The 27,619-nt window shown below is 50.4% G+C and overlaps 3 protein-coding genes and 3 pseudogenes across 4 annotated transcripts in view; 4 read left to right on the top strand and 2 right to left on the bottom strand.

The window, feature by feature from the left end:
- LOC146426446 (feather keratin 1-like) overlaps nucleotides 1–11,277 on the top strand; it is a 41,964-nt gene extending 30,687 nt beyond the window's left edge. For both annotated transcript variants that reach the window (XM_085083568.1, XM_085083569.1), the window contains one exon: nucleotides 10,532–11,277. In XM_085083568.1, coding sequence (XP_084939694.1) covers nucleotides 10,553–10,858 — 306 coding nt within the window. In that variant the 5' untranslated portion in view covers nucleotides 10,532–10,552 and the 3' untranslated portion in view covers nucleotides 10,859–11,277. The remainder of the gene's footprint in view (nucleotides 1–10,531) is intronic.
- LOC146426455 (feather keratin 1-like) lies at nucleotides 2,035–2,805 on the top strand. The gene is made up of 2 exons (XM_085039867.1): nucleotides 2,035–2,050; nucleotides 2,400–2,805. The coding sequence occupies exon 2, from the start codon at nucleotides 2,421–2,423 to the stop codon at nucleotides 2,724–2,726; it is 306 nt and encodes a 101-aa protein (XP_084895993.1). The 5' UTR covers nucleotides 2,035–2,050; nucleotides 2,400–2,420; the 3' UTR covers nucleotides 2,727–2,805.
- Nucleotides 5,733–6,761, bottom strand: LOC146426456 (feather keratin 1-like). Its single transcript, XM_085083356.1, has 2 exons — nucleotides 6,743–6,761; nucleotides 5,733–6,370 (listed from the first exon to the last, which is right to left on the bottom strand). Exon 2 carries the CDS (start codon nucleotides 6,347–6,349, stop codon nucleotides 6,044–6,046), a length of 306 nt encoding a protein of 101 aa, XP_084939482.1. The 5' UTR covers nucleotides 6,350–6,370; nucleotides 6,743–6,761; the 3' UTR covers nucleotides 5,733–6,043.
- Nucleotides 11,278–13,256: 1,979 nt separating the features above from the next.
- LOC146426457 (feather keratin Cos1-2 pseudogene) lies at nucleotides 13,257–13,960 on the bottom strand (annotated as a pseudogene).
- Nucleotides 13,961–16,023: 2,063 nt separating this feature from the next.
- On the top strand, nucleotides 16,024–16,710 carry LOC146426458 (feather keratin Cos1-2 pseudogene; annotated as a pseudogene).
- Nucleotides 16,711–21,282: 4,572 nt separating this feature from the next.
- LOC146426459 (feather keratin Cos1-2 pseudogene) lies at nucleotides 21,283–21,980 on the top strand (annotated as a pseudogene).
- The last annotated feature ends 5,639 nt before the right edge of the window (nucleotides 21,981–27,619 follow it).

A 27,619-nucleotide genomic window follows, 5' to 3' on the forward strand; every position in this document is an offset into this window, starting at 1 on the left:
GCAGAAGATGTGCCCCCATGTGCTGGAGAGCTCTGTGCAGCCGGAGCATGTGGCTGTGGGGAAATATGGGGAGTGGGTTCTTTCCAAACCCCTGTGAGGAAACATGGTCGTGTGTCTTTTCAATGCAATCCCCTTCTGAGTGCCTAAAGTCTCCTCTGAATGTGGGCTTGCTGCATCCCTGTCCCTCCCTGCTGCCTCCCTGCTCAGGCCACGAGTCACTGGGCATTGCCTCTGTAGGCAGGTTGGTTATGTTGCTGGTGTCAAATGGCTTTGCCCATGGAAATCTTCTGCTTCAGGGAAGACATTTCCTTGTTTATTTGGCAGAGTTGTCTCCTCTCATTGCCATCTCTGGAGTTCCCCAACCAGTGCTATCAGCAGGCTTGTGGAAGGAGATTCTTGCTCTCCCTGAGCCTGTGATTCCTGGAGAAGCCCTTTTGAGTTGGGTCCCACTCTCCTCTCTGTCAGAGGGATCTGTTGGCTCTTGGACACCACCATACTCCTCCCTCTCTTATCACCCCACGATGCCCTTTGGCTGCACATTTTGCGCCATAATCTGCAGGACACACAAGCACAGGCCACCTTTCCAATACACACTGTCAGTCCTGCCAGCATCCCTGACCTGTGGGAGAGCTGCCAAGCATCCCTTTTCCCGGGGCCAGGATGGACCTGCCCTTGCTGGAGGGGAGTTCGGTCCTGCCTGGGACACAAGCCTGCAGACATCACACACTCCTGGCTTGGCCTCACACCAAAAGGCTGACACACAGCCAACCCAAAATTAGAGCGTGACTCGCCATGGGTTAGGAGAGTTTCTCCCTGGAAATTTGCCTACTGAAGGCATTCCCTTGCCATCCTGGGATGCATTCCAGCGGCCTCCATGTCTGCAGGGTAGGGAAGTGCATCACTCCCTGATGTAGTCTCAGAGCAGGTTTTGTACCCAGGGCCGTTCTGAGCACATCCCTCCCTGAGCATCCCCAGGAACATGGCACTGCAAGATCCTGCCAAATCTCAGTCCTGTAGGCGACTCCACTCCTTTCCCAGGAAAACTATCATAATGCATGGGGCTGTGCCCAGACCCCACAGCTCAAGGCAGCTCCAAAGGCCATTGCCCTCAGCCTGACCTGCCTTGCAGCACTGGGGTGCTTTCAGCACTGACACTGTGTATTGGAAAAGTGGGCAGGACGTGGTGTGTGCTCCACGTCAGGGTGCAAAGGGTGCAGCCAAAGTTCATCATGGGTGAAGGAGAGGGGGAGAAAGAAGGCAATGATCCCAAGAGCCAACAGATCCCTCAGGTAGTAAGAGGAGAGGCAGCTGAGTCCACAGGACTTGCTGAGTGATCAAAGGGTTTTGAGATGACAGTGTTCTCCTTCCACAAGCCTGCTGATAGCACTGGTTGGGGAACTCCAGAGATGGCAATGAGAGGAGACAACTCTGCCAAATAAACAAGGAAATGTCTTCCCTGAAGCAGAAGATTTCCATGGGCAAAGCCATTTGACACCAGCAACACAACCAACCTGCCTACAGAGGCAATGCCCAGTGACTTGTGGCCTGAGCAGGGAGGCCGCAGGGAGGGACAGGGATGCAGCAAGCCCACATTCAGAGGAGACTTTAGGCACTCAGGAGGGGATTGCATTGAAAAGACACACGACCACGTTTCCTCACAGGGGTTTGGAAAGAACCCACTCCCCATATTTCCCCACAGCCACATGCTCCGGCTGCACAGAGCTCTCCAGCACATGGGGGCACATCTTCTGCCTGTGCTGACGTGGCTGTGCTCAGGAAACCCTGAGGCCTCTCATCCCAATACTTCAAAAGATCCTCTGTGGCCTAATGGCCATGTCAGCAACGAGGAAATGAAATGGCAGCGTTGACAGAAACCAAAACACAACCTGGGGCATTAGGGAGGACAGTCTGCTTTGGAGATGAGTGTATAGGAAAATTACTGCCCCTGTGCAGTGACTGTGGGCCTGGGGCAGTGCAGGAGCAGTATAAAAGGAGGACCTTCTCCTCACTCTCTCATCCACTCCTTCACCTCAGTCTCATTGAGAACAAGGTGAGTTTGGAGCCCTTTCTTGTCTTCCTCTGTGTTCTCCTTCTCCCCTTGCTCCTTCCCTTTCTCTTCCACCTCGTCCTTCTGTGGGATTTCTCATCACAGACTTGTCTCCTTGTTCCCTGCTGTGTCTTGAGGCTGCTTCCCATGGGAGAGGGCAGACGTATCGTGGAGAAAGGCTGTATATAGACTGAGGTGTCTCCTGAGCTAGGGGCTGGGTGTGGTCATCCTTGGCTTTTGTCATTCTTGGTGGGGTCCATGGGGGCTGAGAGAAAAGATCTATCTCACGGTGTGGTGAGGCTGCTTTCCAAACACCCTTCATGCCTTGATTTTCCCCTTCCTTCTCTGCCAGGTGCATCTCCAGCCCCAAGACATGTCCTGCTACACTCCATGCCGTCCCTGCCAGCCCTGCGGCCCCACCCCGCTGGCCAACAGCTGCAATGAGCCCTGTGTCAGGCAGTGCCAGGACTCCACTGTTTTCATCCAGCCCTCACCTGTGGTGGTGACCCTGCCTGGCCCCATCCTCAGCTCCTTCCCACAGAACACTGCTGTGGGATCCTCTACCTCTGCTGCTGTTGGCAGCATCCTGAGCTCTCAGGGAGTGCCCATCAACTCCGGAGGCTTTGGCCTCTCTGGCTTGGGCAGTGGCCTCTGTGGCACGAGGGGCCTCCCCTGCTAAAGCTGCTCCCTGCATTGAACCCTCTACCTGTATCCCTGTCTTTCCCCCTCTTGTGACTCAATAAATTTCTATTGCATCCCAGCCCATGCCTTTGTGTCATCCTTTGCCCTGCAGATACTATGTCATAGGTTGGGGGGCGTTGGAATTTTTTCTCCATTCCTGTTACTAAGCAACAAATGTCTGGGTGATTAGAGCCATCGAGTCTTTTGTAAGAGACAAAACAGTGTGCTGGGTGGGGCGAGGGGACAGGCAGCCGGCTGTTGGAACTGGCACTCTCTCTTTCTGTCGGACACCGGGAGGAAAGGGACTGCTCTTTGCTTCTGGCTGCGACCACAGGAGATCCAACTGTACTCTGTCTTCTCCTCCTGGGTGGGTGAGCTTTGATTCAACTTCTTTCCCACTGGGAGTGCACGTTCTCCCAGCTGTGTTTCTTGAAGCAGTTGCTGGGGAGTCCGGCTGTCCCTGCTGGATGAGACTGTGGCATCTGCCGTGACTGCAGAATCCTTGCTACCTTGCTGGCTAGCCCGGGAGAGCCAGCCCCAGCCCCTGATGCCCCGCTTTGCTGCTTCGAGCTGCCTGGCTGCTTCTCAGCCCTCCGCCATCACCAGCTGGTTGAGGCTGACCTGACCCTGCGCCACAGCGCCACCTGCAGCCGCTTGGGAGTCATCGCACCTGCCCTGCCTGGCCGGGAGCTCAACAGTGCCCCTGCTGCTTGCGACCGTGATTACACCACACGGGAAAGTGCTCAGCAGCTCAAAAAGTCATCTGCTATTGGCTTCTCGGTCTATTTGTGGTTGCTATTATTGTTATTGCTTGTTTATAGATACTAGTAAAGAACTGTTATTCTTTTCCCATACCTTTGTCTGAAAGCCCTTGATTTCAAAATTAAAATAATTCGGAGGGAGGGGAAATCACATTCTTTCTCCTAAGGGAGGGTCCCAACTCTCTTAGCAGCACCTGTCTTTCAAACCAAAACATACTCTCACAAGGCAGAGAGGTTTTCCAGGGGTGTTTCTGGGAGGAGGTTTTTGGGGCTGGTTTTGCACTGGTTGTCAGCACAGGCTGGCATTCTGTGTGCTCAGTGTACAGTGAGTGATTCTCTGGGTTTTGCATTTTTCTGCCTCTTTGGGTCAGGATAGAACTTCCCTACATAATCCAGTGACTAACATTCACTTTGTTTGCACATCATTTCCTTTTCCTCTCAATACTGTGACACAAGTACTCAGCAGTGAATGTGTTACTGACCAGAGTTGCAGGATTCCCATTGGAGTCCAGCAGAACCTATTTGACGACAGGATTCTCACAGGGAGGTGCACAGTGCATTGGGCTGACTTCTCATAGACCCGTGTTATCAAGGAATCATAGAATGGCTTTGGTTGGAATAGACCTTTAAGGGTCATCTAGTCAAATCCTTCTGCTATGGACACAGACATCTGTGACTGCATCACATTATGCAAAGTTCAGTCAAACCTGGCCTTGAACCCTCCCCATGATGGGACACCCCATCATTCTCTAGGCAACATTTTCCAGTAACTCACCAAACTCATAATCATGAAATTCTTCCTTATGTCCCATCTGTACTGACCCTATTTCAATTTAAACTGTTGCTCCTTGTCCAATCACTGCACACCTAGGTATAATGTCTGTCTCCAACTTCCTTATTTATCACCTTTACATATTGAAAGGCTGAAATAAGGTCTCCCCAGAGCCTGCTCTTCTCCTGCCTCAAAAACCTTGAATCCCTCCATCCTTTCTCCATATTAGGGGCAATGCATCCATGTCATCATTTCTGCAGCCCTTGTCTGGGGCTGCTCTAACAGGTCCATGTCTGCTTTGAGTTGAGGACTCCAGATTGGATTCAGGGCTCCAGGTGATGTCTAACAAGAGCAGACAAGAAGTGGAGAATCCCCTCCCTTGACCTGCTGGCCAGGTTTGTGCAGCCCTGGACCTGATTGAATTTCTGAGTTGCAAGTGCACATTGCTAGCTTATGTCCAGTTTTCAATCTCTGGTGTCTCAATGTCTTCATCTGCTCTCAGTCATTTCTTCTTCCAGGCCGCTCAGATACTGTGGATTTCCTCAATGCAACTTTCCTGGGAAAGTTTCTGGAGAGAGAGAGGCAGGGAGAGGCAGTGGGTGTAGGCTGAGCATGTCAAAGGGCTGTCCAGGAGCTGCTGAGGGAAGGTAGTGGGCAAACTGCTGCAGGACACAGCTGGGCACAGTGACACAGAATTGAGATCTGAAGTTGGCTTTGTAGCAGCCAACCCTGTCACATCCTACAGTCTCTGACAAGTAGGGCCCAGATGAGGTGCTTTTGTGGTGACACTATTGAAAAAGGAGGAATTGCCAGGACTGTTCCTGGACACCATGGGTTTTCATTAACATCCTGGGCTATCAGAGCATGACTGGCAACAGGATATCAATGGGTGCAAAGATCCTGCTCTGCTCAGCACTCCCCAGATGACATCAAGCATGCTGTGCTGCCTACTAGACTGTAACACAAAAAATCTCAACCAAGAGATGTGAAATACATGAAGATTGGCCAGGATGGTGAGTCTGCTGGAACACTGACTTGTGGATGAGAGGCTGAGGACACAAGCTTTGCTGACAACAGAGAAGACAAAGCTTGAAAGCTTTGTTGGGAGAACTAAAAGTATTTTTGGAGTGTCTGTGGTCATTGAACAGTGCAGGTACAGGGAGGCAGAGTAGTTTAGAAAGGTCACACTAAATATGACCAATCAATGCTGTGTTGACATAATGAATGCCATGCTGACAACCATGGCAATACAACCTCCAACAATGCCCTCCCTGAGCCACACACAACCCTCTCTGGCTGGACATGTTGGGTGAGCACATGCAGGGCAAACGATGACACAGAGGCAAGAGCTCAAATGCAGCAGAACTTTATTGAGTCAAAAGAAGATAACTAGGTAAATCTGGGTCAAAGGAACACCAGAGGCAGATAGAAGTCTGTGGCGGAGATCTCAGGAGATCTCAAATAACTGTGGTGGAGATCTCAGGAGATGTCCATCTTCCTGCCCTACAGAGGGAGCAGGACCAGCAGCCCCTGCACAGGTTGGCTATATGGGGCTCACAGCCCAGGGGAACACAACGGAACAGGGGCACAGGAGGGAGAAGACAGAGGGGAAGAGGCAGGGATGGGCTGTGCTTCCTGAGAGCCCAGGTTGACCCCATCCTTCTGCAAGGGCTGCTGGGGTTGCTCAGCCCCTCAGGAAGCAACAAGCTGATGGTCCATCACCAGTGAAGTACCGTCTTGTTGAGTCCCTGGGTTCATTCTCTGGAACCATCGCCAGCAGCTTTAGCAGGGGAAGCATCTCCTGCCACAGAGGCCACTGCCCAAGCCAGAGAGGCCAAAGCCCCCGGAGTTGATGGGCACTCCCTGAGAGCTCAGGATGCTGCCAACAGCAGCAGAGGTAGAGGATCCCACGGCAGTGTTCTGTGGGAAGGAGCTGAGGATGGGGCCGGGCAGAGTCACCACCACAGGTGAGGGCTGGATGAAAACAGTGGAGTCCTGGCACTGCCTGACACAGGGCTCATTGCAGCTGTTGGCCAGCGGGGTGGGGCCACAGGGCTGGCAGGGACGGCATGGAGTGTAGCAGGACATGTCTTGGGGCTGGAGATGTACCTGAGAGAGAAAGAAGGGGGAAGCTGAGCAGAAACTGTGGATAAAGAGCAGTCTTTCACCCCTCTAAGAGTGAGATAAGTCCCAAGCTGGAGAAAAGAGCTGGGGACTGTGTAGGGAGATGCACAGGAATCACCCTCCTTTCTGCCCATAAGAACCCTGTGGACAGCAACCAAGCCCAAAGAGGTTCCTTCCTAGTCCATAGCTCTGGAGACACTCAACCAAGTTTCAGCCTCTGGTCGTGACAGAGCTTTCTCCCCTTCCCTCTCACATGATAGCAGTTCCAGGACCCCACAGAGGACAGAGGCAGGTATGAGCTGAGGTGCCTTGGAGGAGGAGTATGAAGAGAAGGAGGAGAAAGAGTTTCAGACTCACCTTGTGCCAAAGGAGATGGAGGTGAGAGGAGTGGATGAGACCGTGAGGAGAAGGACCTGTTTTTATACCTCTTTTGCACTGCCCCAGGCCCAGAGACATTGCATGACAGCAGTAATTTTCCAACAGACTCACCTCAAAAACAAAATGTTCTATGTAGTGGTGCAGGTTGTATTTTGGTTTCTGTCAACCTATGCTGCCATTTCATTTCCTCATTTTCAACATTCCTGCTCTGCTTTCATGTGCTGAGATGAGGCACCCAAGGATATCATGGGTGTCATTGTGTCAATGAAGGCAGAAGATGTGCTGCAAGTGGTGATGGGGTCCCACTGAACACAGGGGATGTTGGCTTGGAGCAATGAATTGCAGTTGTTTACAACTCCCCTCGTAGCAAGAAGTTTCAGCTCTCTTCCTATTGCTGAGCTTTTCTCTGGGGAGAATGTTTGCCAGTATGTCAAACAGAATGTGCAGGACTGGGGACAACCAAAGCCTGCCTGACTTTGAACCAGGTAAAATATGTGGAGGACACAAGAAATTCTTCCAGGTAGATGAGCAGTCCAAAGGCTGACTGGAGTAGCTTCACTGAGGGCAGGAGTTACAGAAAAGGTGGAGGTACTCAAGGGATTCTTGGCCTTGGTTTTACTAGCAGGATTTGATGTCAAGAGATTGGGCCCCTTGAACAGTAATCAGCAGGAAAGGCTTACCTGCACCAGGGCAGGATCAGGTGTGGGAACATTTAAACAGATTGTCTGACATGAACGTGTGTGACTTGATGCCGTGCACCCAGGAAGGATGACTGGTGTCAGGTCAAGGCTGCTCTCAACTCCCTGGGAAAGACATGGCACTCACAGAATACATCTCAGGACTGAAAGAAAGGCAGTGGACCTCTTGTCTTCAAAAAGGATATAAAGAAGAAACCATGTCAGTCAGCCTCACCTCAATTCCTGCAAAAGAAATGGCGCAAATCAACCTGGAAGCCATTTCCCAGGGCAAGAAGTTGCCTGTGAGGGTTCAACATGGATTTCTGGAGGCCTGACAAATCTCATTATATTCTCTGATCTTGTGCCTGGCTCTGGTGGGTGAGGGAAGCTCAGCAAATATTCATCTCATCTAACCAAGGCCTTTGACGCTGTTGCCTGTAACAATCCTTGGAGACAAACTGACAAAATACAGGCTGAGGAAGAGGGCATTGCAGGGCATTGAAATCTGTGAGAATTGTTGGTCTCCAAGGGTTGGGATGAGGGGCACAAAGTCCAGCTGGCAGACACTCTCTCCTGGTGTACTGCAGTGCCCAGACTGGGGCCAGCACTGTTTAACTCCTTTATCCAAGGTCCTGCAGTGGGGGAAGAAAAATGTCCTCCAGCATGGGCTGGAGCTGATTGGCTGCCAAAGAGCTTTTCAGCAGGGGATGGAAGCTCTGGAGGGCACCCTGAGACAGCCCTGGGCCCTTGAGGAAATGGCACCTGACAATATCCTGGGCTACTTGGGAAGGCAGTGTCTTTCAGATGATGGAAGGTAATCTCAGAAGTGCGGAGATAGAGGAGACAATGCCTCTCTCAGTCTTCACCTACAAGATATCCCAGGCTGCTCTGTCCCCTGAAAGAGTTCCAGGAAGGTGGGGAAGCCATCCTAGCAGTGAGTGGGCAACAAAAAGAGACTGCCTGACAAGAGTCAACCAGTGAAAGCCTGCTGATGCACTCCAGACCATGGCTGCTATAAAGTGAGTTCTAGACTATCTGGAGCACTGGGCCACAGGAGCGCTCTGGCATTCAAGAAGGACAAATGGCAAGATCTACACTTGGAAATGAAAAACCTCTTCCAGCAGTATGGGCTGGAGACTGAACGATGTTACAGTCTCAGTGCCCTCAGCCCTCTTCTCTTGTGAGAGAAGATGTGCCTTGGGGAGAGACTTGGACTGTGGAATGGATGCCCAGGCCTCATTCTCCTGGCCAAAGAGACCATGCTGTGGTGAGGAGCTCTCCTGAATGCTCTGTGGAAGGATAGAAAGGGTTGCAGAAAACATCTCCCCACTGGTTCGGACTCTTCCCTGGATTAATGAATTGAGTATTCTCTTGGCTTCTGTGCTTCAGCATACCTTATTTCCCATGCCCAAAAGGACTCTCTTGGACAGCAACCCAGCACCCTCGGGGAAGCAGGAACTTGCCCAACTCCCTAGTAAATGAGGGTTGTCAGGGACCTGCAGTACCATGTACCTGAGAGCACTGAGGGAGGGGATGCGCTCAGAAGGGCCCAGGGTACAAAACCAGCTCTCAAATGACATCAAGGGGTGATGCACTTCTCTGCCCTGCAGACATGGAGGCAGCAGGGACGCATCCCAGGAGCTCAAGAGAATGCCTTCAGTAGGCAAATTTCGAGGGAGAGACTCTCCCTACCAGTGGTGAATCATGCTCTAATTTTGGGTTGGCCATGTGTCAGCCTTTTGGTGTGAAGTCAAGCCAGGAGGGTGTGCTGTCTGAAGACCAATGGCCCTTGCAGGGACAAAATTCCCCTCCAGCAAGGGCAGATCCATCCATAACCCAGGAAAGCTGGTGCAAGCACTGGGCTGTACCCAAGCACACAGCTTCAGGCAGCCACAACAACCATTGCTGTCAGCGTGAGCTTCTTGCCAACACTCCCACAGCTTCAGGGGCTCACAGAACAGTCAACATGTTTTGCTGGTTAGGGTTTAAGGCATGCAGTCAAAGTTCATAGCACCATGAGGAGAATGGGACAAACAAGGTGCTGTGCTGAGCCCAAACACACGCCTCATGTAGAGAGGAGAGACCTGACTCCGCCTGAACTGTAGACTAATCATGGTACTTAGGAAGGATGACATTTTCTTTTTTCATGGTGACTGAAGGCAGTGATGTGAGACCCCCAAAGACCGCCATGAGAAGGGATGACTCTTCCAAGTAAATCTGTGAAGGATTGAGGGAGAAGGATAAGTCACATCATCAGGCACAGGACCCTTTGTGTACCCAGGACACACTTTTGCATTGGCAGGGGGAGATTCCAACCTTTCTGTAATAGGAGTTGTAAGGAACCTGGCCAGATTTCCTGGTTCCATGTCCTACATCTGCACAGACCCCTCCTGCACTTGAGGGTACATCTTCTGATGGCAGTGACATTATCCCTTTTGGGAAACCCTTGGACTTGTCATCTTGGAACTTGAAAGGAGCCTACATAGCCTAATGAGCATGTCAGAAATGAGGAAACGTACTGGCAAAGCTGATGGAAAACAAAGCACAACCTGGGGCATTGGTGGGGATATTTTGTTTTGGAGATGAGTCTGTTGGAAAATTACTGTCCTCGTGCAGTGACTGTGGGCCTGGGGTGGCGCAGGAGCTGTATAAAAGCTGTTCCATCAGCTCACTCTCTCATCCACTCCTCTCCTCCACACGATCTCCTTGGGAACAAGGTGAGTCTGAAGCTCTTTATCCTTCTTATATTAATTCTCAACATCATCCTTCGATGGGATTTCGCAGCACAAAATTTTGCCCCTTTCTTCAGCACCTGCTTTTGGGGTTGCTTGCCATGGGAGAGGGAAGGGTGCAAAAGGGGTGGCATGGAAAGAGGTTGGAGCTCAGTTAGGTGTCTCCTGTGGTATGGACTAGAAGGGATCTCCTGGGTCTTGGTAGCACTTTGCAGGTCTCTTTTGAGCTTTGCTGAAGGAGAAGCCTCCTATGATACTTCCAGCTCTTTGTGCCAGCTTGTGTCTTCTCTCCTGTGTGGTGGATTTACAGGCTTCTTCTCACCCCTTATGCTTTTCTATTCCACTTCCCTCTCTCTCAGGTGCACCTGAAGCCCCAAGACATGTCCTGCTACACTCCATGCCGTCCCTGCCAGCCCTGTGGCCCCACCCCGCTGGCCAACAGCTGCAATGAGCCCTGTGTCAGGCAGTGCCAGGACTCCACCGTGGCCATCCAGCCCTCGCCTGTGATTGTGACCCTGCCTGGCCCCATCCTCAGCTCCTTCCCACAGAACACCGCCGTGGGATCCTCTACCTCTGCTGCTGTTGGCAGCATCCTGAGCTCTCAGGGAGTGCCCATCAACTCCGGGGGCTTTGGCCTCTCTGGCTTGGGCAGTGGCCTCTGTGGCAGGAGATGCTTCCCCTGCTAAAGCTGCTGGTGATGGTTCCAGGGAATGAACCCAGGGTCTCAACAAGACGGTACTTCACTGGTGATGGAGCATCAGCCTGTTGCTTCCTGAGGGGCTGACCAACCCCAGCAGCCCTTGCAAGAGGACTCTTGGGAAGCATAGCCCATCCCTGCCTCTGGCCTCTTCCCCTCTCTCTTTTCCCTCCTGTGTCCCTGTTCCCTTGTGCTCCCCTGGGCTGTGAGCCCCATATAGCCAACCTTGGGAGGAGCTGCTGGTCCTGCTCCCTCTGTAGGGCAGGAAGACGGACATCTAGAGGGTTCTGAGCAACAGCCTCTGAGGCACAATCTCTTATCTGTTCCTGGTGCTTACTGCACCATGACCATCAATCAAAATGACCTAATTTCCTTCTCTTGACTTATTAAAGTTCTGCTGCATTTTAACCCATGCCTCTGTGTCATTTCCCACGCAGATGCTCTCCCAAGATGACCAGGGAGAGACATGTTGCTCAATCTTTGTTCTGGGAGGAGGTGTCTGTGGATTCTTTTAAAGCAACTGGTAACACAGGCTTGCATCAAGTTTGTGTAGTCAGACATTGGATTACTCTCTGCTTTCTAAGCCTCGCAAAACTAGCAGGATATTCCAGCTGCAAGGGGGATTTTATTGCTAATTGCTTCCATGGCCAACTTTAATCTCTGTGGACAGAAAGTTCATACGGAGTGCCACTGTGTTTCTCCAGTGCACCAGGATAACTTGGTCCACCTCTGCCAATCCTTCCCATGCCATGAAATTTCCACTTCTTTGTCGTTAAAGGGTCCACTGCACACAAAATCTGCATGCCAGAATCCCTTTTGTTATGCTTAAATGCTCCACCTGGAAACAGTCCCTCCTTTTTTTTTTGTTGTGGGGTAAAATCCTCTGCAAAGACTAAAAAAGTTTTTATCACTGAAATGTTGGACTTGGTGTAGCCTTTAACAGTTTCTTTCAGTCCTTGGAGCAGTGCAGTGAGACCAGCTCAATGTAGGCATGTGTGGTCTATGGGAAGTGATGTCCTGTCCAGAGATGTGGAGAGATAAAATTTCCACTGTAAAGATTTTTCACCACTTTATCCTTCCTCTGAAGAGTGGCTGCTTTCATAAAGAGGTTCATTGACTGGACATGGGTGTCTGTGGAGGTGAAATAGCAACTGTGCCCAGAGCTCAGGCTTCATAGAATTACAGAACACCCTGAGCTGGAAGGCACCCCCAAGGATCATTGAGTCCAACTCCTGGCCCTGCATAGACACCCCAGCAATTCCACCCTGTACCTGAGAGTTCCTTGAGCTCTGGCAGCACTGGGGCTGTGACCATTCCCTGGGGAGCCTGTTCAATATCCGACCCCTCTCTGGGGGAAGCCCCTTTTCGTGATATCCAACTTAAACCTGCCCTGACACAGCTCTAGCTGTTCCCTCACATCCTGTCACTGGTCACCAGAAAGAAGAGATGTCTAGGTTTGAAAGACAGGAGTCTGCCAAGGAAGACAGGAACCTCCCTTGGAATGGAGGATATGACCCCCTTCTCTGAATTATTATAACTTTGAAATCCAGGGGTTTTCAGGCAAAGATATCGGGAAAGGAATAGCAGTTCTTTACTAGTATGTATAACAAGACAAACAAACCACATCAACGACAGCAACAACAAACAGAAAAAGCTCCAGAAACCCAGTAACAGCCATCTCTGGACTGTCAATCATCTTCCCCTTTGGTGCAGTTACAGTCACAGCCGGCAGGGGCACTGTTGGCTCCCGGCTGGGCAGGACATGTGCGATGATTCCCCCGCGGCTGCAGGGGGCGCTGTGGCACGAGATCAGCCACGTCTCCCTCAAACAGTAATGGCGAGCAGGCTGGATGGTGAAATGAACTCTAGTGGGAACCGCGGAGCAGCGGCTGGGGCAGCAGGGGCAGGCACACCCCCTGAGGTGGCAAACAAAATGTAACAGAAAACTGCAGCCTTAGCAGAAGCCACGGTGATTGGGCAGACACGGGGTGTTGGGTTAGAGTGTAGCAAAAAGCCCAAGGCAGCGGCAGAAAGCAGTGAGGCTGGGCGGCAACAGCAAAGCTTATTCATAGCAGCAGCTGCAGGTAGCCAGGGAGATGCACACCGTGGGAGAGAGGAAGGGGCTGGGGTTGTGGGTTTCCCTCTGAAGCACCCAAGTAAATGGTGAGGGTCCTTTTCCAGTGAGGCCAGGTGTTAACAAGGTCCTGTTAAACAGCTGCTCTGATGATCAAAGGCTCACCAGCACAAAGGAAGGAGCAGTACAGGGCTGGACTCTGGCAGTGGCAGTGAATTCACCCCTCATCCTCATATACCCACAGAGCAACGCCTTTCTCTCTGGAAGCTGGGGACAGCACAGGGAGAGAGAAGGACCACACAGAGGCACAGGCTGGGATGCAGCAAAACTTTAATGAGTTTAAAATGGGGAAAGAGGGAAAAGAGGTCCTCTGAATGGGCACCGTGGTGCAGGGAGCACCAGGGAGAGGTAGGAGACTCTGTCCCTTGGTCAGGGTGCAGTTCACACCTTGGGTGGGGCTTAGACAGTGATCACAGCCCAGAGAAGGACATAATGGGAAGAGACAAGAAAGAAGGCAAGTAAGACAAGGGCCATGGTTTCGGAGAGCCCAGGCATGGCTCTTCCCAGCTGCAAGTGCCGGTGGAGCCATGGATGCTCAGTCTCTCTGAAAGCAATGGTCAGGTTCTCCATGCTCAGTCCATTTCCATCTTCTGGGTTTCTGGGGGTCCTATTGTGGGGCTATCACCAGCAGCTTTAGCAGATCCTGTTGCAGGAGCGGTTGGTGATGCAGGAGAGATCAAAACCCCCAGAGTTGATGGGCACTCCATCACAGCTGAGGATGCTGCCAACAGCAGCAGAGGTGGAGGATCCCACCACGGTGTTCTGTGGGAAGGAGCTGAGGATGGGGCCGGGTAGGGTCACCACCACAGGGGAGGGTTCGATGACAACAGTGGAGTCCTGGCACTGCCTGACACAGCACTCATTGCAGCTGTTGGCCAGCGGGGTGGGGCCGCAGGGCTGGTAGCACGGAGTGCAGGGCTGGCAGGGGCGGCAGGAGGACATGGCTCAGGGTCACAGGTGCACCTGGGAGAAAAGAAACGGACAACACGATGGCGATGGTTGAGGAGCCACCTCTCCACCCATCACAAGGAAGCCAAGACATAGGCAGGGCTGGGAGCTGGAGCACATGCAGGAAGAACCACACGACTCTACCTGACCCGCACCACTGAGCAAGGATAGATAGGCACACAAAAGCTCTTTCCTAGACAAGAGAACAAGAGTCCCCTCAGCCCAGACACAGCCCCTCTCCCCACCAAAATTTCTCCCCACTTCCCCTCCCAGACAGGCAGCCCCAAGCTGCCTCTCCCCCCAAGGAGAGAGCTTCCAACTCACTTGCTTCCAAAGGAGAAGAAAGGCAGTGAAGTGGATGAGAGAGTGAAGAGCTGGGATGCCTTTTATACTGCTCCTGCACTGCCCCAGGTCCAGAGGAAGCCTCTCTGGAAACAACAATTTTCTGGGAAGCTCATTTCAAATGTAAAACACCCCAACTAATGGTAAGGGCTCTGTTTTGGTTTCCTGTACTGACACATATTTGTTGCCTTTTTTGGCCACACACGTTTCTCCCTGAGGGCTCCTTTTCAGAGCTAGGCAGGGAAGCCCATGGACTTCTGGGACAGAAGCTCATTTGTGCCAGCAGAAGATAAGTCTCAAGTGCCAGAAGCATTGCCTGCAGTCTGGGGACATTGGCTTGGGGCACTCCTGTGGGCTTGTTTGCAGCCCCCTGGGCAGGAAGGGCCCTGCTGCTCCCAGCACAGGATTGCTCACCCGGATGCCACTGGGATACCAAACATGACAATGTGCCACGTGCCCCTTCTCCCACCCTCCAAACTCTCTGATCAACACTGGCCATTGCCTTTGCAGGTTGGTCATCAGCACTGCAGCTCTTGTCTGTCTTCTTCTTAATGCTGCTCTTAGGAGTCCTTGGTGCACTTGTTGGTCCCCCACCACTACATGGACTCCCTCTGGTGCTTCCCTACCAACACCAAAATCCTCAGTGTGTATAGGCCTTGTCATGTCCCAAGTGTTCCAGCCTTGCCCTCCTAGGATGTTTTCTCTGAGTCTCCTTAGCCATATGAATCTCAGTTGCTCATGTGCAGGCAGGGCTGTTTGCTTGCCCCCTGTGTGTGTGAAATTCTGCAGAGGCCTGAGGGGAAACTCTTCTCCTCTGAGAATGGATCCAAGCATGGGAGAGTTGCCCAGGCAGCTTGTGGACTCTTGGTGAATGTCCTTAGAGACATTGAAAATGAGATGGGGCAATGTCCTGATCAATATGCTTTTGTTGTGTCAGAGCTGGAGGATTAAACCTGACCATCTCCAGAGGCACCTTTCAAAGGTTATGTTGAGTTTTTTATTTGATATAAATGGGGATAATTTTGACTCCACAAAAAGGTTGTATAAGGTATGACAAAAAAGAAGATGAGGGAAATGGTATAAAAGTTGGGAAACAGATTTATTTTATGCAGCATGATAGAGGATTGTAGAAGGGTTGCCAGTGTTCTTCATAGCCATCTGGTGGAAGAGAGGCGGCAGCACTGACAACAAGCTAAAGAAGGGAATTAAAATGCATCCATGCTGGACAGCAAAACACAGCCCATATCATTAGTTTGGATTGTTTGCATTTGAAATGAGCTTCCCAGAAAATTATTGCTTGCAGAGCAGCTTCCACTGGACCTGGGGCAGTGCAGGACCAGTATAAAAGGCATCCCAGCTCTTCACTCTCTCATCCACTTCACTGCCCTTCTTCTCCTTTGGAAGCAAGTGGGTTGGAATCTCTGTCCTATACTGGGCTTGGGGCTGCCTGTCTGGGAGGGAAAGTGGGGAGAGGGTTTGTTGGGGAGAGGGGCTGTGTCTGGGCTGAGGGGACTCTTGTTCTCTTGACTAGGAAAGTGCTTTTGTGTGCCTGTCTGTCCTTGCTCAGTGGTGCGGGTCAGGTAGAGTTGTATGGTTCTTCCTGCATGTGCTCCAGCTCCCAGCCCTGCCTATGTCTTGGCTTCCTTGTGATAGGTGGAGAGGTGGCTCCTCAACCATCGCCATCGTGTTGTCCGTTTCTTTTCTCCCAGGTGCACCTGTGACCCTGAGCCATGTCCTCCTGCCGCCCCTGCCAGCCCTGCAACCCTTGCTACCAGCCCTGCGGCCCCACCCCGCTGGCCAACAGCTGCAATGAGTGCTGTGTCAGGCAGTGCCAGGACTCCACTGTTGTCATCGAACCCTCCCCTGTGGTGGTGACCTTGCCCGGCCCCATCCTCAGCTCCTTCCCACAGAACACCGTGGTGGGATCCTCCACCTCTGCTGCTGTTGGCAGCATCCTCAGCTGCGATGGAGTGCCCATCAACTCTGGGGGTTTTGACCTGTCGTGCATCACCAACCGCTACTGCAACAGAGTCTGCTAAAGCTGCTGGTGATAGCCCCACACAAGGTCCCCCAGAAACCCAGAAGATGGAAATGGACTGAGCATGGAGATCCTGACCATTGCTTTCAGAGAGACTGAGCATCCATGGCTCCGCCGGCACCGGCAGCTGGGAAGAGCCATGCCTGGGCTCTCCGAAACCATGGCCCTTGTCTTATTTGCTTTCTTTCTTGTCTCTTCTCATTATGTCCTTCTCTGGGCTGTGATCACTGTCTAAGCCCCACCCAAGGTGTGAACTGCACCCTGACCAAGGGACAGAGTCTCCTACCTCTCCCTGGTGCTCCCTGCACCACGGTGCCCATTCAGAGGACCTCTTTTCCCTCTTTCCCCATTTTAAACTCATTAAAGTTTTGTTGCATCCTAGCCTGTGCCTCTGCGTGGTCCTTCTCTCTCCCTGTGCTGTCCCCAGCTGCCAGAGAGAAAGGCGTTGCTCTGTGGGGATGCAACATAGGCCTTCCCGGAGGGAGGGAAAGGTGAGACACAGGCTCTGCTGTCTAGAGACTGTCTTTTGCCACTGAAGAAGATCCTCCTAGCTTCTGCAGAGCCTGGAGCAGTGAGGCCCTACCTTGCTGCACCCCAAACACAAATTCTCTCCTCATCCTTTAAGAACATACTGCAGATGATGGGGAGCCCAACCTGTCTTCTTGTGAGGAGTCCATCACTAGCTGCACTGGTGGGTGGTGGTGGCACTGCAAGCTGGTTCTGCTTCCAGCAGCATGTGTGAGTCTTCCCTGGCAGGGTGGCTGTGTTGGTTTTGCTTAGCCGAGAACATCAGCAAGGTATCTTTAGCATCTATGAGAAATTTAAACCTTTCCAAAGCTGTTGTGGTAGGCCCGAAGAAGTGGTTGAAGAGTTGGGAGAAGGTGTGCCCCTGTGTTCATGAGCTGGTTTTGCTTAGCCCTATTTTTGCTAGTGAGTGGGGAGGGCCATAAAGATGGCTCCTGTGTGTCCTGTGTGAATGTTCTGGAAGTTTTCCCCAAGTCCAGCAGAGCCAATCTCTGATGGCTCTGAGGATGATGGACATGCTGCTGGCCATGCCTGGGCCAATTAGAGATGTTAGTTACACCCCTGTGAAAACATATTTAAGAAGAAATCAAAACAATGTGAGCACACACTTCTTTTTAGCTAGAGGAGGAGGAGAAGGTGAAAATATGTGAGGGCAAAACAACATGGAGATGCCAAGGTCAGTAGAGAAGGTGGGGGAGGAGGTGCTTCAGGTGCTGAACCTGAAAATCCTCTGCCAGCCATGGTGAAGACCATGGGGGGAGCAGGTTGTCCCCCTGCAGCTCATGGGTCCATGGGAGATGCAGAGATCCACCCACAGCCCGTGGGGAGGTGCCAATGCCTGAGGAGCAGGTGGATGCCTGGAAGAAGCTGTGATCCAGTCCCATATAGAGAGTTAAAGCTGCAAAGAACCTTGCAAGGCAGAGAAAGGCCTTGCTCCTGGCATGGAAACAGCCTGGCCTCAGCTCAGAGGTTTGCACCCTGTGGACAAGAGGACTCATGTTGCAGCAGGTTCAGGTGGGATGCTGCTCGTGAGATTGGACCTGTAATAGAAGAGATACTCTCTGTTAATCAAAATCTTGCTAACGCGTCTTGAACAAAAGGAAATTGCAAATCTTGCTAACACTGCTTAAAAACAAAGGGAAAGTTGTTTTGGGTGAGAAAATTTGCTGGCAGGAAAGAAATAAAAAGTAATCTGTAACCTTGGCATTCTGCAAAATGTACTGTCTCAGCAGAAGAAGAACAGAAGCAGCCCAGAAAGCTGCACAGTGCAGGGTACACGTAACCCAGAAGATAAAGCCTATAAAAGACTGTAGAGTTGGGGGGGGAGTTTGCGCTCCGTTACCAGTGCCTGGCCGCCCTTGCTATCACTTGCTAATAAATTATAAATTCTTAATTGGCTTGACTCCATATTGGTTCTGTGAGTCCAATCTATAACAGGACCCACACCGAAGAAGTTCACAGAGGACGTCTCCTGTGGGAGGGACCCCATGGCTAAATAGAGGACCCCTCTCCCTGATGGACTGATAAAAGAAAAACCCCCTTACTCTGCCCACTGCACCCCACCCCCCACTGTTGGTTGGAAGGAGTGAGGGGGGTGAGCAGAGAAACACTGATTGTAGCAGAAGAAATTGTGGTGAAGGATTGACTACAAAAAACCCCATACCCTGCCCCCGCACCCTGAGCTGTTGGTTGGAAGGAGGGAGGGGGGTGAGTGTAGAAACGGTGTCTTAAGAGCTTATTTTTACTTCTCATTTATCCTCCAACTCTGTTAGATAAATAAATCACTTAGCAACTTTAAGTTTTGAGCCTGTTTTTCCCTTACAGTGCATCCTCCCACCGGTACCTTATCTCAACTCATGAGGCCTGTGTGTGTGTGTTGTATTACCTTTTTTCCTCCTTTCTGCACAGTTGCAGCAGGAGAGAGAGCAGATGTTGTAGGTGCCTGGCATTTGGCCTGGGTCAAACCACGACAGTGGCTCTTGAAACTCAGCAGGGTCCCTCTCCGTGGTGATGATGGCTGTATGACAGGTTGGTCCACACACACCCCTGTGTTCCTCCTCACTGCTGAATCTCCCCAGTGAACCTCTGGCCACATGACATCTCCAGCTACAACCTCCCCATCCCTCAGCTGGAAAAGTGAGAGGGGCTATTCCTTGTCCCCCTCCTTTGTACTCTACCACTGCAAACTGTTTCTGCAGCATTTCAACATCAGAGATGCATTTTCTCAGGGCAGATGAAGTCTGTTTGCTGAGAGCTCACTCTCTGCTCCCGCGGCATGTAGGAACAGTATGTAGGGGAATTTGTGTTATCTGCAGAAAGGATATGTAAAGTCAAACTTAATGCTCTCAACCCATGTGCAACCTCCACCCTTTAGCAAGGATAATTCCCTGGTTGTGCCAGAGTGTCAGGACTTGACTCCTTCCCCTCCAGTGTAGGCAGTCTCACCAACCAAGTGCTCTGCTCCTCCCCAGTCTGACACCCTTGTGCCAGCAGCCTCTGCCACTCCTACCAATTCTGCTGGAAAAAGCTTGTCCATGTCATTCTCTCTGATCAACAAGTTGCCCTGGGAGCTAGCAAGAAGCTGGAGGTGAATTTTGCCAGCTCCTGCGTTTTCTTCTCTCTGCCAGATCAAAGCTGCCTCCAAACCCCAGCATAAAGGGTTGAACAAAACACTTTGAGGCTGCCAGGGATCCCACGGCTCTGCCCCAGGGAACCCTTTTACTCACATTGCTCCATGGGTAAAGCATTTGCTCAGACAAAGTAAAGGAATCTAACAACAACTTCTGCTGGGCCCCAAACTCCCCAGCTCCAGGAGAAGGGGGAGAATCATTGGTGGCTAGAAGGTCAGAATGGCTCCAACCCCCAGACCTGCCACTACAGTGGCACAGAACTTTACTTGTATGACACTGGGAACCCCCAGGGCTGGCACAAGGCTACTGATAAGGGGTAAACCATGAGTGCAGGCAGGAACATCTCAGCTGAGGTGCAATGGAGCAGCACAAATTTGCCTGCATAGCTGCAAAAGGAGCTTGTTGTTGCCGCAGATAAGAAGTGCAGCAGCATCCAGAGCATCATGGTCAATGAGTGAATGATCACCTAGAATCCCAGAACTGCTGAGGTTGAAAGGTGCCTCTGGAGATGGTCAGGTTTAACCCTCCAGCTCTGACACAACAAAAGCATATTGATCAGGACATTGCCCCATCTCATTTTCAATGTCTCTAAGGACATTCACCAAGAGTCCACAAGCTGCCTGGGCAACTCTCCCATGCTTGGATCCATTCTCAGAGGAGAAGAGTTTCCCCTCATGCCTCTGCAAAATTTCCATTAACATTGCCCCAGAACAGGGGCAGGCAAACAGCCCTGCCTGCACATGAGCAACTGAGATTCATGTGGCCGAGGAGATTCAGAGAAAACCTCCGGGGAGGGCAAGGCTGGAACACCTGGGACATGACAAGGCCTACACACACTGAGGATTTTGGTGTTGGTAGGGAAGCACCAGAGGGAGTCCATACAGTGGTACTGGCCCAACAGATGCAGAAAGGACTGCTAAGAGCAGCATTAAGAAGAAGACAAGAGCTGCAGAGCTGATGACCAAAGGCAATGGCCAGTGTTGTTCAGAGAGTTTGGAGGGTGGGAGAAGGGGCACGTGGCACATCGTCATGTTTGGTATCCCAGTGGCATCCGGGTGAGCAATCCTGTGCTGGGAGCAGCAGGGCCCTTCCTGCCCAGGGGGCTGCAAACAAGCCCACAGGAGTGCCCCAAGCCAATGTCCCCAGACTGCAGGCAATGCTTCTGGCACTTGAGACTTATCTTCTGCTGGCACAAATGAGCTTCTGTCCCAGAAGTCCATGGGCTTCTCTGCCCAGCTTGGAAAAGGAGCCCTCAGGGAGAAACGTGTGTGGCCAAAAAACACAATAAAAATGTGTCAATACAGGAAACCAAAAAAAGAGCCCTTACCATTAGTTGGGGTGTTTTACATTTGAAATGAGCTTCCCAGAAAATTGTTGTTTCCAGAGAGGCTTCCTCTGGACCTGGGGCAGTGCAGGAGCAGTATAAAAAGCATCCCAGCTCTTCACTCTCTCATCCACTTCACTGCCCTTCTTCTCCTTTGGAAGCAAGTGAGTTGGAATCTCTCTCCTGTACTGGGGCTGCCTGTGTGGGAAGGGAAGTGGGGAGAGGGTTTGTTGGGGAGAGGGGCTGTGTCTGGGCTGAGGGGACTCTTGTTCTCTTGTCTAGGAAAGAGCTTTTGTGTGCCTGTCTGTCCTTGCTCAGTGGTGGGGGTCAGGTAGAGTCGTGTGGTTCTTCGTGCACGTGCTCCAGCTCCCAGCCCTGCCTATGTCTTGGCTTCCTTGTGATGGGTGGAGAGGTGGCTCCTCAACCATCGCCATCGTGTTGTCCGTTTCTTTTCTCCCAGGTGCACCTGTGACCCTGAGCCATGTCCTCCTGCCGCCCCTGCCAGCCCTGCACTCCGTGCTACCAGCCCTGCAACCCTTGCTACCAGCCCTGCGGCCCCTGCCCGCTGGCCAACAGCTGCAATGAGTGCTGTGTCAGGCAGTGCCAGGACTCCACCATTGTCATCCAGTCTTCCCCTGTGCTGGTGACCCTGCCCGGCCCCATCCTCCGCTCTTACCCACAGAACACCGTGGTGGGATCCTCCACCTCTGCTGCTGTTGGCAGCATCCTCAGCTGCAATGGAGTGCCCATCAGCTCCGGGGGCTTTGACCTCTCTTGCATCACCAACCGCTACTGCAACAGGGTCTGCTAAAGCTGCTGGTGATGGCTCCGGAAAAGAACCCCCAGGAACCGAGAAGATGGAAATGGACTGAGCATGGAGAACCTGACCATTGCTTTCAGAGGGACTGAGCATCCATGGCTCCACCTGCACTGGAGTTGGGGTGCCTGGGCTCTGTGGAAACTATGGCCTTTTGTTGACTTTCTTGTTTCTCCCACTTTTCGTTGTCTCTCTCCTCTCTGCTGTCCTGTCCTCCCCTGGGCTGTGATCACTGTCTAAGCCCCACCCAAGGTGTGCACTGCACCCTGACCAAGGGACAGAGTCTCCTGCCTCCTCCTGGTGCTCCCTGCACCATGGTGCCCATTCAGAGGACCTCTTTTCCCTCTTTCAACTCATTAAAATTTTGTTGCATCCCAGCCTGTGCCTCTGTGTGGTCCTTCTCTCTCCCTGCACTGTCTCCAGCTGCCAGATAGAAATATGTTGCTCTGTGTGGATGTGTCAGGCACAGATCAGAGCCATAGGCCTTCCTGGAGGGAGGGAAGGGTGAGGTACTGTAGCAGGATGCTCTGCCCTGGAACGTGGTAAAGACACTTGGAAAATGCCCTATTTACCAGCCTGTCAGTTGCGAACTGAGAGGGGGTATTGCGTGTCTGGCTCGCTGAGTCTAAATCAACATCCTTACATTGCTGGAATCACAGACACATGACTGACAGTCAGTCACTGTATACTACAGGAGTCCAGTCCAGTTTCATACAATAGGTTTTTCTAATACTTCCCTGCTTCAATGTTTGTAGGAACATTCCTGCCTTGGAGTAGGAATATCCCTTCAAGAATACTCCTTTATGTCAAGTGAAAGAGATCTGCCCATGAGCGTTGGTATGCTGAGTTGCATCAATATCTATTTTAATAGTTGTTTCTCATCGCTAGCTTTAATATTATTGTTTTAATATAATTGCTTTGATATAGTGTACCATCCTATCATATTCTATGCAGTACTAGTAGTTTTATGTTTTATATCGTGCAGTAAATAATTTTGATTAAGATATTTTGTCTAATAATTTGTCACAATAAATCTATCTATCTATCTATCTATCATCTATCTATCTATCTATCTATCTATCTATCTATCATCTATCTATATCTAATTTTCCATCATTAATCCTGTGGGGCAAAGTTACTTAAACCACCGACAGTCTAGGGCTAAGATTGGATGCAGCTTCACTCAGACTCCTCTCTGAGGAGTAATTTAGAAAGCCAGGGTGTCCTCTCTGCATCTCACAACTCAACAGAACTTCTCTAATGAATTTTGTCTGAAGCTCCTTCTCTACCTGTAACAATTTGGTGTAGTTGGCAGGATGGCAAATTTTTAGAAACAGACAGAAGGTTTAATAAAGTACTTACAGAGGCATGGTATAGTCAAGAAAACCAGAGACATGGTAAGAGAAAAGAAAAAACACCCTGCCATTTTGGTGAGAGAAATTTGTTGCCAAGCAATGAAATAAGGACTCGTTTGACTTAACTAAAACTTTGCAAGTTAGAAGCTGGAGAGAAATCTGAAAAGGAATTGAACGCTAAAAAGAGATTGGCTGAAAACTTGAGGAACCAGTTAGATTACTTCTTCCAAAGAGAAAGAGAATTAAATTTGCAAACTCCCTGTCCCAATGGGGAGGTGGAGAACAAGGAGGAGCTTTCCCGCCTCGCTAATGAGGTAGAGAGGGAGGCAGACTCCATTGACTGTGATCTCCTCATCCTTTATTCATCATCAGAGGAGTTTGATGCAGTGAAGCCAAACTTTCCATCTCACCCCAAACTCTGCCCACTTGTAAAAACTGAATTAATTTATGAGGTGGGGCCCACTGTAACAGCTAAAGATATACCTTGCACTGTGATGCAAACTGCGAGAGAGATACAGCAAGGATTCCAAAGAAATCAAACCAGAGCATGCAGTCCTGCCCAGCAGTGGGATGGCACACAGGGCTCTTATATTAGGCCCATTTATGTAAGTTAGGTGCTCTGTAGGAAGGCAAATATAATCCTTGCCTTTAGGTCCCAAGGATTCTACAAATAACAGCCACACCCATGAACATTCAGTCTAGCTCAGAGCACAGGATCCATTCACACCAATCCACATCCTGGAGGAAGAGGACAGGGCTCCCCTCTCACCTGTTGCAGAATGAGGAAAAAGGGAATGAGGAGATGGGAGAATTTATAATTAGCCTGGTCCTGCACTGCTCCAGGCCTTGAGATTTTCTTTAGTGGAAGCAATAATTTCCTGAAATGAGTTGTGAAACATCCCAGCTAATGATATGGTCTGTGTTTCAGATTCCTGCATTGTTAACTTTTGATTCCTGTGTTTGTGTTCATTCCCCCACAAATATTACTCTGAGGGCTGATGAGAATTCCAAGAATTTCCATTGCAGGAACATGCCATTGCTACCACAAACTGCTTTGGAAGTCCTGGAGGGTTCCCTTGCAGGCTGGAGTCATTGGCCTGGCACACTCCTGGGGTGTTTCCAGGCAAGCTGACTGGGCAGGTGAAGCCAAGCTCCTTCCAGCTGTGCAGTCCTTGACCAGACAGCCAAGGATTCCCATTTTTGAGGACAGGTATTGCTCACCTGTGAAACTGCTCCTTCAGAAGAGGTGCTCTCACCTTGCTCATAAGGAATCAACAGCATCTGTTACCTCTTTATTCATCCCTCCCTTGGGTGTTATGTTGGTATTGAATCTGTGCAGTTCACTGCACTCCTGAGAAGCTGTTAGACAGAAATGGATCTCCTTGGCACACAGAGGTCCATCTAGAGTTTCCAGAGGAACTGTTTTTGTACAGTAGCATCAGACTCATAGCTCCTGCTGGCTGGGTTGCCTGCAATGGTTTTAAAACATGTGTGATCCCCCTAAAGGCATCACACAGCCTTGCCCCTACTGAAGTGTGGAATGTTTCTCACCACTCATTAAGAATTGGAAGGCAAATCATTCCCATGTGGTTAATTAGGGAGCTTTTCCAGTTTTGTTGGTTTGTTTGTTTTTACTGGCACAGGAGATGGTAAACAGAAGGATTTTAATCAGCTCTCAAGACAGTGGCATTTCTTTCTGTAGTCTTTTGTCTGAGCCTTTGCCCTTCTTTTCTAGTAAAGTCAAGACATTCTGATGATGCAAATTTAGTGTATCAAGGTGCATGTGTGGGAGATGCAGTATTTAGCTCTGGTGAGAATCCTCTGATCCCAGACATCTAGTGGAATTTTCACCCACTTTAAACTCCACTTCTCCAGCTTGTATCTCCACAGTTCGGCCATAAGGATTATTTGGGAGAGAGGGCAGAAGGTTTTGGTAAAGCCAATGTGAGCAGAATGTCCACTGTTCTGGTGGAATGGTGGAAACCAATTCCGTGATCCATGTGCATTTCCACGTATGCATGACTTCCTGCAGCAAATGATTAAATTTGAACCCACCACTTGCCACAGGAGCGTGTTCCAGCAGCTCCACCTGATTGCTGAACCTCACACCCATGTCCAAAGTACTCTAGGGAAAGAAGGAAAGGGTTTTTGTGATCAGGAGAGAAGTTGGGCTGATTGCTCTGATCAGCTGTATCTGTCACACAAAGCACAAGTAAATCAGCCTCCTTTTACTCCCACAGCATCCTTGGACTTGATGCAGGAGTTGCGAAAATTGATTTTCTCATGTCCAAAGTTCTTCTGTTTTGTCTCTAGACAGTGTAGACAGTGTCTTTTTGGGTGGAAGTCTTCTCAATAAAACCTGGATATCTAGTCTGACTTTTATTTTATTTTTTTTTTGCCTAGGCTGTTTTTAGTCTTTAAACTCTCTTGAGTACCACTGGGAGAAAATTTGATCCTTTTAAAATGTGGCTTGCCTGACCTGTACACTAACTTTTGGAGGAGATGAATTAAGGTCTGAAATTGCCTATTTCTCCCCACTGGTGATCTGTGACAAATAGCTCAGGTGAAGACACCTGCTCTGGGGATCAAGGAGATAAAATCTTTTCTATTTAGAATTATATCTCTAAATAAATATCTGAAAAGTCTCAATTAGTTCAGATAAGCTCTATCCTGGAGCACTGTTTTTGCTCATTCATAACATGAAAAGGAGGTTTATGAGACTGATTCCTTGCAGATGTCCCCACTGTGATGGTAAAGTTACATGTGGTATATCAAAGGCATTCACCTCAGTCCTTTCCTTCATCTGTGCAAAGAGAGCAGCACTTCCCATGGGTGATCCATCACCTCCTGCACCAGATCACCATCAGAGACACCTGCAGAGATACCTGCAATACTTCTCCCCACTATCCTGAGTAAAGGCTGCAGTTGCCTGATCAATTGCCTGATGCACAGCTCAGATGTTTATTTAGATTGTTACGATATAAACCTTAGCTGTGATAGATGCTCTGACATCTAAAATGAGCTTGGGAACACTTTGACAGAACCAAAGGCTGGGTGCTCTGCTGTGGCTGCAATGCCCTTGCTGTGCTGGGGAGCAATGGAGTGGAGAGGATGAGGGAATACACATCCCTCTTCGCATCCATGAGCAAAACAAGTCCTTTTGTTTTGCAGGCTCCCCAAGTCCTTGTTTACCTTCACCTGAGCTGTTTAATTAACAGCTATACTAATTAACACTTAGCTTATTGTCAGGTTTGTGGAATCCAGTGTCATCCTGACCTGAGAGGAGACAATTTTGGGTGAGACAACAGTGAAAGATGCCCTGAGATGGCTTGATGCCTGAGTGATAGGGTGTGTGAAAGCTTTTGGGCAAGTGCCCAGAGCAGTTATCACCTTCTATATATTGGGCTTTTACACTTCAGCAGGCTAAAAATCCTGGTAAATTGGTGTCCCAGCTGTCAGAAGGGTGCCTTGCCTGCCCCAGTGAAAACCAGCAGGTTTTGGCACTATGTTGGGGCTTGACCTGTGCAGGTCAGTCGAGCCATGACTCATTTCTGTCTGAGGATTGTGGTTAAGGCAGGGACCAAACCACCTCTGGGAATGCCATGACTGAGCCAGGGGTCCAAACTGCATCTGATAACACAGTGATTGAGATGAAGACTTAAACCACATGTGAGGACACCATGACTGAGAGAGGGACCTAAACAGTAACTACATCCCTTCCATGACAGATTCCATAGAACCATTCTATGATCCCTTAATTCCACGATTTTAGCATTGTGCTGTCTCCTGTGGGAACAAATGCATTTCCATTCCTGGTGACATTTGGTGTAGATTCAAGGAACAGAGAAGACAGTGTTCTATGACTGTGGAAGACTTGTGAAAATCCCTTGATACCAGAGTAAATCCCTGTTCACACTCCATACACCCAGAATTGCTCCAAGCAGTTCTGCTCCTGCTGGTCCCTCCAGGCCCTCGATCTGAGCTGCAGCTCCTGCTGGCTCCACACTCCCATTCTCTATTTCTGGACCACCAGCCTTTCATGGACCACTAGGCTGACAATACCAGCTCCAAGGGTAGCAACAGCCTGTGGGGCTCTGGGGTGAAGGGGCTGTGTCAGTGTCCTTCCTTGGGTGTGCAGAGCCAAGGGCAGAGAAGATTGATGAGACTGGGGGCTGATTTAGGGACTGGGCACGTGGTGGCCCAATAGTTCCATCAAGTCTGCTGTGACCTCTGGCTTCTTGACAGACCTCTTCACCCTGGTGTGTCCTCCCAGACTGAAATGGAATATTTATGGCAGGTATGTCTAACTGGAGGAGATAGAATCTTACTAAATGGTGATGAGACCAGGGGATTTGGGGGTCCTGGTGTCTTTTAAATTCTGATCTCAAACAACTGGATCATCCCCACTCCATAACATGGGGTGGCATACTGGGCTGGAGGAGTGGATGTGTTGGAGAGAGGAGAGCCTCTGTTAATACCTATTAGATCTTTGAATGTATTCTCCAGAGCTATTACAAAAGCTGGCTGCAGCCAGGCCATGCACAAGCACAGCCCTGAATGTTCCTCTTTTGACCACTGTAAACTGTGACATGCTATGACATGGCATACTCAAGCTTTACCTCTTCAAAAAAAGAAAT

Source organism: Lichenostomus cassidix, chromosome 27 (genome assembly GCF_008360975.1).
Source record: "Lichenostomus cassidix isolate B80296 chromosome 27, HeHo_3.0, whole genome shotgun sequence".
NCBI classification, from domain to species: Eukaryota; Metazoa; Chordata; class Aves; order Passeriformes; family Meliphagidae; genus Lichenostomus; species Lichenostomus cassidix.